The 10,377-nt window shown below is 38.0% G+C and overlaps 1 protein-coding gene and 1 pseudogene across 1 annotated transcript; one reads left to right on the forward strand and one right to left on the reverse strand.

Annotated features, from left to right (window-relative positions):
* The first annotated feature begins 386 nt into the window (after positions 1–386).
* On the forward strand, positions 387–7,993 carry cd79b (CD79b molecule, immunoglobulin-associated beta). Its single transcript, XM_034118918.1, has 5 exons — positions 387–616; positions 4,180–4,512; positions 4,587–4,702; positions 5,808–5,861; positions 7,530–7,993. Exons 1-5 carry the CDS (start codon positions 502–504, stop codon positions 7,617–7,619), a joined length of 708 nt encoding a protein of 235 aa, XP_033974809.1. The 5' UTR covers positions 387–501; the 3' UTR covers positions 7,620–7,993.
* A 302-nt stretch (positions 7,994–8,295) lies between these two features.
* The window catches only part of LOC117473460, an 8,153-nt pseudogene continuing 6,071 nt past the window's right edge, over positions 8,296–10,377 (reverse strand).

Below are 10,377 nucleotides of genomic sequence, written 5' to 3' on the forward strand. Positions count from 1 at the left end.
GGTGTACTTTGAGGGTTTTGACTCTGCACACCGTTTACATGCATAAAAACCTTCATAACACACAAGGGGACGGGTAATAACCGGAAAAGCATGACATGGGAGCTTTAAAGTTTTATTTATTTAGAGTTAGGTTTTTTTCCACTGGACAACTTTGACTCCCTTTTTAAATGAAAAGTAGCCAACATAAAAAGTAATGTTGTTGTTATGATACTGAAACTTAGATATTGTATTGGCACGAGTTTCATCAAATCACATGAATGTTAGTTGTTATCCTACAAATGGATTCAAACCCCCTAATGTTCACCCTCACGCATCTTGTTTCACTCCTAAGAATGGCACATATGTGAAGTGTTCTAATGTTAAAGCTGTGGCTTGTTCAGAGTTATTTTGGATCTATGTTACAGATCTCTCTTCCTCTTTATTTGCCTGTCACTAAAGCCTGAGTGGTGACAGACAGCCCACCCTCTGCTGCAGACACTTCTCCTTGTTCACGACATACACATGCCTGCAGAGAGACACATGTGGAAATCAGCATTCACAAACATATTCTCTTTTGATGTCATCATGCGCTGGTTGCTGGCTGGATGCTTCGGACTTGCTTTAATCAATATCTCAGGTAAATGTAAACTCTTCGTACAAGCTCAGTTTAGTTTAATTTGTGACTAGAAAATGGAAATGATGCACACTTTATACGGTGCTAAATACTAACACTTGTGAAATGCTGAATGTTATAACAACACTTAAGATTTCATAATTCAATTTGACTATTTATGGCTGTTTAACCAATGCATACAGTTGTTTTGCATGTTATTTTTGACTCCACTGTACCATTACTTCCTGGCCATCTGGTGAAAAGAGGAAGTTGTCTTCTGAGACAAATATTTGTTATTCTAATATACAGTATACTCGCACCAAAACTGACCATCAAGTAACTTTATTTGAGACCTGTTTTTTTTATTTTAGATAAATATGTGTTACCCTTGACATTGACTAATGTTTGATGTAAATTCATGCAGATTTAGAATGGTTTAACAAATGCATTAACTGTGTTATCCTACACCTTGTCCTTACATTATTTATACAAAACACTAATTTAACTGCATGATGGTGATGACTTAGATTACATGTAAGATTGCAACTATTATTATTTTGTTGAGGAGTAATCTCACTTTTTAGACAAATAGAATGATTGTTGAATTGTGAAGTAAGGACAACAAATGTACTCGGAAGCAAAGATGACTTTTTTCAAAATATCAAATTTACAATTATATAAAAGCAAATTAACATTTCAGAAGCTGAAATAAGCATATTTCTTTCTTGATGAATGGCCTCAATTATTATCAAAATTGTATTTGATTAATTTTAATCGACTAAGTGATTTATTGGTTTAGATCCGACCTTTGATATATAATGAATCGTTGGTTTGCAATAACTCAAATGTTGTCTAACTGTCTCTACAATGAGAGCCCTGACAACCCTTCTTTAGTTGCCAGCTCTCAAACATGAAAGCTTGCTGCTTTGGATTTGAGGTTTTTGTAAAGTTATTATTTTCGTTTAAAATAAGCAGTGTTGGGCTCTAGGGACTCGTGTTTTTTTCCTTTTTGGACATTTGATTGACTAAATTAGGATTAAGGATTAAATAAAAAAAACACTCACTGATATATAATACAATTACCTGCAACCCTTTTGATTTAAAATTATCATCACTGCAAGCAATGGCACTTTACTATGGGCTCAGAACAGTCTCATAATACACACATGCACACAGAAGGATTCACACTTGTATTTCATGATCCGCAAAAGGATTCACACTTGTATTTCCGGATCCACACTTGTGTTTGTCAATGCACACACAAATGTGTTCCGTTTCATATACATGTAAATAAAATGCAAATACAGAAAAAAGTTTTACATATGTATTTTTGATCCTCACATATTTGTTTTCCTTTTAAAACCTCTGCACCTACAAACACAAACCGCTTTCTGTGCATGGATCGCTGTGCATTCGTGTGTGGGTTTTTTGAGACTCCCCTGACGGTCACCCGATTCGTACTTGTCATTTTTTCTATCTATAGCCAATCAGATGTCTCCTCAATTCTAAGCCAATCACATGAGCGCGCCCCCACGAGGGTAGATTTCTTGCGTTCATGACGTAGCGCTTCATGTACGCATTTTGCGCTGTCCGGAGCTGACAGGTCCATGGAGCCTGCCTGCAGGCGCTAGTGATGGGAATTATGGCTCTTTGAAGGGAGCCGGATCTTATGGCTCCGTTCCTTTCAAAGAGCCGTTCAAAAGAGCCGTTTTTTGAAGGTTACTAGGTTTATTTGCAAAATAATCACCAGGATAATGATTGACTGCATTGCCAGACCTAATGTCAATAATCGGCATTGTAAACATGACACAAGGTGGCGCCATATCCATGTCATCATGTCAGTGAATGTACTTTGAATTTACCCTCTGTATGTGTTAAGTAAATAAAGTTGCCTTGCCTTGAATGAAATTCATGCAACTCTTAATATTAGATACTGTGTTTTTAAGTGGCGATGGAGATTATTTGTTGATCCTGCTTTAAAGGATATTTTGCCTTTACAAATGGTGCGCTTTATCACTGCCTGGGTTTTGGTTGAAGTGAATCCAAATGCTGCTGCGTTTTCGTGTTTGGCTCATTTTCCATCCGAAAAACACGTTGTCTACCTGTCCTGTACCACTTGTTATGACTTCTCTCTCTCGTGTATTCCGTTAACACCCACCCCATCTCACTCCTCGTGCTGAAACCATGGATGTATAATAAGAAGGCTGAAACCTACCAAACAGAGTAGGGGCGGATCTTCACAGAATACGTTTGGGGAACAAAATCAAGCTATTTAAAAGGCGAGTGGATTTTGGCAGGCAGTGAGTGCGGACCAACGATTGAACGATAACAAGAACGGCTCTCACCAAGTAGGACTCGCATCCCCTCGTTCGTACCAAAGAGCCGTTCAAAAGAATCGGCTCGTTCGCGACCGACACATCACTAGCAGGCGCTAATCTCAGGACACCTCCACTCTCAGTACATTGCCACTTTCCGAGCAGGAAATGCACGCAAATACAAGCCTTTATATTATTAAGGTACAGTGCCACTTTCCGAACCATTAATGAATGCTTGTGTACATAAAAACGGCAGGCAAAACCGTTTTAAATGTATGTTTCCTGTATGGCGAATACAGCTGCTTTATTTAAGTCTGTATGAAGTTGTTGTGAGTGTGGAGGGAGCAGCTACAGGTTAGCTTAGCCTAATCGATCAGTGCACTACGAAGCCAGTGCTAGACAGTGAACTGTCAACGGGGGGAGCCCCGCCGGTCATTATCGGCCGATATTCACTCTTAATAGTTTGATCAGGAGAGCTGGATCTGATCGATATGGACATAAACGCGAGTGAAGTTTTAGCGAGCTGCATGAGAAACTGACGGGCTGTTAGGAGAGAGGGAGGGAGAGAGGAAAATAGATGATCCTTACTCCCGTGTTATTAGCCATATCCGGTCATAGTCCGGTAATTACCTGCTAACGGAAACTCTGCTACACAATTCTTCTTCTTATTATTATTATTATTGAAACATGACCGGTAAGTTTCAAATTTGTCCGGTAAAATAAATTCTGTCGGCGGAAACCCTGCTCCGGACAGCGCAAAATGCGTACATGAAGCGCTACGTCATGAACGCAAGAAATCTACCCTCGTGGGGGCGCGCTCATGTGATTGGCTTAGAATTGAGGAGACATCTGATTGGCTATAGATAGAAAAAATGACAAGTACGAATCGGGTGACCGTCAGGGGAGTCTCAAAAAACCCACACACGAATGCACAGCGATCCATGCACAGAAAGCGGTTTGTGTTTGTAGGTGCAGCGGTTTTAAATGGAAAACAAATATGTGAGGATCAAAAATACATATGTAAAACTTTTTCTGTGTTTGGATGTATATGAAACGGAACACATATTTGTGTGTGCATTGACAAACACAAGTGTGAATCCGGAAATACAAGTGTGAATCCTTTTGCGGATCATGAAATACAAGTGTAAATCCTTCTGTGTGCATGTGTGTATTATGAGACTGTTCTGAGCCCATACTTTACCTACACCATGTTTGAGTTTTACAATAACTGCTGCTGTAACCTTAACCCTGATCCTTCTATTGCCTGCTCAGTGGCCCTAAACCCTGACGTGCTGATCTCCCAGAAGCCCCGGTTCTATGGAGTGAATGCCGGACACAATGTGAGCATTTACTGTCATTGTCCGTGCTACACGGAGCTCCAGCCAGCCACGGCAGAGTGGTACAGAGTGAATGAGTACGAGTACGGCGCTGTGGTGAATACAACCAGAAACAGGATAGAGGCAAAAGATAATTATGAACTTCATCACGGCCCTCACGACAATAATGTCTTTCTCGTCATCCGTGCTGTGCGCTTGAAGGACAGCGGGGTTTACTTCTGCAAGATACATGATACATTGGGACCTGGAACTGCAGTCCAAGTAGCCAGTAAGTATCTGGGACAATATGTGTTGTGCAGAATGCAGACACATGATGCAATGATGCAATCTTCCCTCTCACAGGATCTGGTGGTGTTGACCAGGCAAGGAGAAGCAAGATGAAGGATGCTCTCATCATCCTCCAGGCCCTGCTGTTGGCTGTGTGTATCGCTGCTGTACTGCTACGCAAACGCCAACAGGTGAGAAACAAGATGCACATAACATTCACAAATATATTTGCTTTACCAATTGACACTGCTGTATGTGTTAAAATGGCAAACAGCTGTTGATGTGCATAACACAATCGAGAAAGTAGCAGACAAACTGCTTATTTATCTGCTTATTCTTTCTATCTTTGGATTTTTTTAATTAAACAGATTTCTACAAGACTATAGATACAGTATGTTGACAGGTGTACCTGTGACTACTACAACTGAATATGGTCATAAATCTGTATAATATTCCTGATTAATCAATTAATCTTTAACAAGTTCCCAGATACCCAGACTTCTTCATATTGCCTGTCTTTTTCTCTTATTTAAAAAGATAGAATCCCTGAATGTTTAGCCTTTTTGGCAGGTTTACGAAGAGTGTTATTCCAGATAGATAGATGGATAGGGGTTTTGTTTTTGTGATAAAAGGACGACCAATGTCATGGCATCCTTCAATTGTTATCTTAATGATAGAAACAAACGCTATGACCCTAGGGTCCCATGTTCCCCAGTTCAATATCTTCTTAAAATCACAGATTCAGGAGACATTTCAAAAGGTTTTATGTTCTCACCAAAGCTTTCCCTATGTCAAATGTTTGTTCCCCTGGGCCGAAGTGTTGATATCACCCACCTACAGATTATAGGCTGCAGATGTAATACTATTTGAATCCTATGGCTTAAATGTATTGAATGGAGACATTGATATCTCCACAGTTGCTCAATGGATGTAACTATTCAAACTGCATTTGAAACGTTCATCTCCCTTAATTTGTTTGCTATTTGAGCCGCAAAAGTTAGCCCATTTCTTAACAAGGACCCGGGGGAACATAGGACCATGGGAATGACCCCAGAACATGCACACACTTTGATGTACTTTCTCCAGACATTTTTTACAATGCTTTTGGTCCCTTGATGTATACAGGTGTACTAAAAGAATACACACAATCTATTTTAAAGCAGCAAAGAAAAGATTAGAATGTTTCCTGATCTAATGTTAGATCACTTAGCATGTTTATTATTTTTTGTTATATATAATATATTGGTCCTAACTCAAATGTTCATTTTTTTGTGTGTCTTTTTATTTTTTAAACAGTTGGAAAAGAAGGACAGTATATATGAGGAACCTGAAGTTGACCACATCTATGAGGTTTGTTTGAATATGTAAATGTTATATTAATATTCATCGAGCATTCAGATCCTTAATACCAAACTGTGAAATGAAAGTCCTGGATATAAAACTCTATCTGTCACTATTATATCTGATTTTCTGGATTCATATTACTGCTGCTTTATATCTCTTGGATTATCATATGTTTAAAACCGTTGCTATCCTTGCAACTTTGTTTTTCTGACCAAACCAGCTGTTTTCAACTTTGTGATGCAGTTTGCACCTGATCCAAACAACTTTTTAAATAGTTTATTTAACATTGGAGATACATAACCATTCAGGAAGGTTACAAAAATTGCAGAACCTTTTGCTGAAAAATACAATAACTTACTTATTTTGAGTGATTACACAAGTTACAGTCCAGAACTGTTCAAATCAAGGCCATTCTTCGTCATAAGTGGTTAGATACTGTAACATGATTTATTTTACATAAAAGGTGAATGTGCAAGATACACACATTCAGTCTCTTCGCACCACTGAGCTCATAACCACATTTCTATCTGGTTCAGTCAATGCAGCTCCCAGGGTTGTTTTTTAAATTTATTTTTAACATACTGTAGCCTATACTGTAGTCTGAAATTTAGTTTGCTTTTTCTAAGAATAATACATATGGAATTGAATATAGATGTTATGGCTAGAGGAAGAACACCTCTGACACAAAAATTGCTTAACATACAAGCAAAGAAGAAGCAATAGAAAGCCTACAAATGTAATACATGCAGTCATGAATGAAGTTTAGAGTATTTTATAACAGAGCTTCTAGATTTATAAAGATCAGATTTTGATAGACACTTTAAAAACACCATTGACTTTTTTTGTACAAGCTGTAATGGCAATTTAAATGTTCCAGTGTCCTATATCCTTTTGCCATTACACTTGGTGGCGGGGTTTAGCTGCACCAGGTGTATAAAAGGGGTCATCTGTTTGTGTCTGCGTCAGGATCACTCTAAACCCTCCTGTGAAGTAATGGCAAAAGGATATAGGACACTGGAACATTTAAATTGCCATTACATTAAGTAGAATCGGTATGCTCTTCCTCCTGTGTCCTCGTCCTCTCCTGTCACCTATGACACCTTGTATACACCCGGTGCAGCTAAACCCCGCCACCAAGTGTTCAAAAATAATATTGCACTATACATATAAATTAAATAAACTGAGACACCAACAGCACCCATAAAATGGCTCCTACACAAGCATTTTGCAAAAGCTGTTATTGATTCTGAGACTTTGGGGGATTATTGAGGCCTTCGAGGCATTGACTCAAGCCTTTTTGTAAGAAACCCATAAACAAGCTTGTCTTTTGGAGAAAAACAATGGTGTGACATGCCAACATGCTGTTTGAAAATGACAGAATGACAGAGAAGGCCCGAAAAATATAATAAAAAATGCAGCCCAAAGGTCCATCGATCATTAGCTGCATTTCTGGTCAGGAGCAGAGATGTTAAATATATTTGAATGTTGACTGCTCTTCTGTAACCTTTAGCAGCTTTTTTTTTCTTTTTTCTTTGAGTCATGTCTGAATGGCTGTCTATGCAAATCAAAGCCAATGTACCCACACATAGGCATAAGATTCCCCAAAACTAGCACACACATACACACACATATACATGCTCAGTGTGTTAAAAGTGACTTATCTCTGTCTCTCAGGGCTTGGCGATTGAGACGTGTTCTGGAGGTGTGTACGAGGAACTCTCTGTGTACGCGCAGGCTGACGGAACCGAGGCCCCATGGGAGTGAAGCGCCTCACAATAACTCTACATTATAAAGTACAAATTATACTTTAAGAGCCCTTTGTGGAGGTCGGTCATTTTTCTACGGTACCAGTTTGTTTATAAGTGTGCAACAGCATGTTTATTCTAAAAGACTTGCTATATGTGCTGTTAATGTTATGCTATTTAGTGGTTTGAAGTCCAGTGAAGTGTAAAGGAGCCATTCTACAATTCAAACTTCTTGTTGGTGCTTTAAGACGCTTTTATAAATACAATAAGTGTTATTTCATACAGTACTCTGACTTTAATATCTGCTTGATAATAGGTGCAGAAATGTGTTTGTGTATAATAAAATCTGAATGTAATGAAAACCAATAAAAGCTTTGTCAAGTTGCTTGAAAAGGACTTTTATTTTTATTGGCTTTTGCAGGTAAAAAAACAGACAAAACATGAATAAATAGTTAACATAAATTGATCAACAACATATTTTACTATACCAATAAATAAATACATGAGTACAAAACTCAATAAATAAGCAATGAATAAATAAATAGATAACAGAAGGATTTTAACTGGTGAGGGCAGATGAAGCTCTCATGCAGCTCAAATAAAAAACTCATTCAAATAAATAGATATTTAAATAAATATTTAAATAAATAGCATGTAAGCAAATAAATTAACACAAGGCCAATGTCTGACAGATGTTAGTTGGTGAGAAGAGAAGAACACAGCAGGTCTGCTCTCACAAGATGGGTTTTCATCTCCTTCCTGATCAGCTCCCAGGCTTGAGCACTGTTGTCCTGCACACAGAAGAACATCATCATTATTAAAACATGTTGGATATATAGATTCGATTAATTGATTGATACATAGACGGACTTACCATTTGCTCCAGGACATGGCTTGACAGTCTCTTGAAATACATCTGTATCTTCTTGTTCTTCCTCTTGTAGCTGTGACTCCCGATCTAAATGAATGAAAAAGTTATTATTTGATCATTTTCATCAACAGGATTTAAGTAAAAGAGACCTGATGCTTGAGCTTTTATGGAACAAGTAAGACATGTCAATCCTGAGACTTACACAGGAGCGAAGGCCGTCAGCCACCTGGGTTACAACCTGGAGGAAGTTCTCCTCTCTTATCTCCTCCCATGATGCTTTGCTGTTGTCCTCTTCAAACAGGACCACCATCTCCTCCAGAATCTGGACTGTGAAACTAAGTTTGTCCTCAGCCTGAAAGAAGATCAATCACAGGTTAAAAATAACAAACAACATGTTTCACTGAACATTATTTTTTCATAAAGGTATATCAGGACATGTGTTATTTTGATATTTTTTCAAAAAGTTGAGGCTGACTTACTGATGCTTTGGACGCCTGGTTGTACAGATGGTTAGGGAAGCCCACTCTAGCATCCACAGTGGTGTTGGTGGTGTTGGTGGAGTTGTTACCCTGCATCACACACAAACACACACATCATGAATTAAACAAACAATACAATACACTCATGATCATCAATCAATCATTGATTAATTTTACAAAAGAGATGCACTTACCATGCTATCTATTAGAACCAAAGAGTTTTTACTGAACTGCTGGAATTTATGCTGCATCCACCTGCAGCTCAGAGAGGAGCCTGAAGTCCACAGACTGAGAGACAGGCACACGAAGAAGATCCCGTTGAGCATTTTTTAAAAGGTACAAGTTTGCTGGAGAATATAGTAATTTCTCTTGGTAGCTAGTGGAAGTGTTTGAGCTGAGTTGCAGCACCTCATTTATACTGTAGGGCGCACCTGTTTCATTTTCCTGATACCTGTGGCTTTCACACCTCAGAGTTAACCTCAACATAGTCCTTTACACAGGTATAATGACACACATTTCGTAATTGAATTAGCGTCGTAAAAAAAACTCCCATGATAACAACATAAACAAACATTTCACCAAAAGATTACTGTGAGATGAAAAATCAGGAAATAAATACTGTTGTATTGCAGTGAGCCTCTAACATGCTTAATAAAGAATACCTCATCACACTTAAAACACGTGTTATAATTGTTTACCACTCGATACTTGGAATTAAATAAGAATATTATTGCACTTTTATTGCCAAATATGTAGAAAATGATAGACATCCAAAATGAATTGGAATACAATTATTGAGAATGATTTTAAGATATTTTAACATGTATTTGTCTGTACAATTGTGTTTATATTCAACCTGTAATTAAATCCGATTTAGAATTAGGGCACATTTTTCGATCCCTTCACGATGGTAAATTAAAAAATTGAAAATAAATCCCTCTTAAATAATTTGAATTGCATCATTAGTTCTGTGTTTATTCATCATCAAAACGAAAACTCTTGAATTGTTTGAATTGCATAATTGGTCATCACATTCATTAAACATTAACCAAACGCCTGCAGAGCTTATTGCACGGTGTCTGCAGCTTCACTGTAACCATAAACAGGGAACTTCCTGTTTATGGTTACAAGAGAAAATGAAACTGTGGCCGCTGTGACGCTCGTCCATGTACGAATGGCTCAGTGACATTTCACGTTGTTTTAACAAGAATGTGGCGGCTTTTAACGTGAGAACCAGAGACGGATTTCTCCCTCACAGTTTAATTATTGTGCAGAAAAAAGGCTTTTATATAAATCCACATGTAGCATAATTACATTGCGTTTTGGGTCAAGTAATTCATTAAATGGCTGAACTCGTGTCACTGCACGTTTTATTTTTAATTGGAATTGTACTGTTATTTGTAGCATCTTTTCTTTTCTTTTTTGCA

Source organism: Trematomus bernacchii, unplaced genomic scaffold, assembly GCF_902827165.1.
Source record: "Trematomus bernacchii unplaced genomic scaffold, fTreBer1.1, whole genome shotgun sequence".
Lineage (NCBI taxonomy): Eukaryota > Metazoa > Chordata > Actinopteri > Perciformes > Nototheniidae > Trematomus > Trematomus bernacchii.

Coding starts and splice junctions, on each gene's coding strand:
- cd79b (XM_034118918.1), top strand. CDS start 502: ATGCCTGCAGAGAGACACATGTGGAAATCAGCATTCACAAACATATTC. Junction 4,513..4,586: donor AACTGCAGTCCAAGTAGCCA/GTAAGTATCTGG, acceptor TCCCTCTCACAG/GATCTGGTGGTGTTGACCAG. Junction 4,703..5,807: donor TGCTACGCAAACGCCAACAG/GTGAGAAACAAG, acceptor TTTTTTAAACAG/TTGGAAAAGAAGGACAGTAT.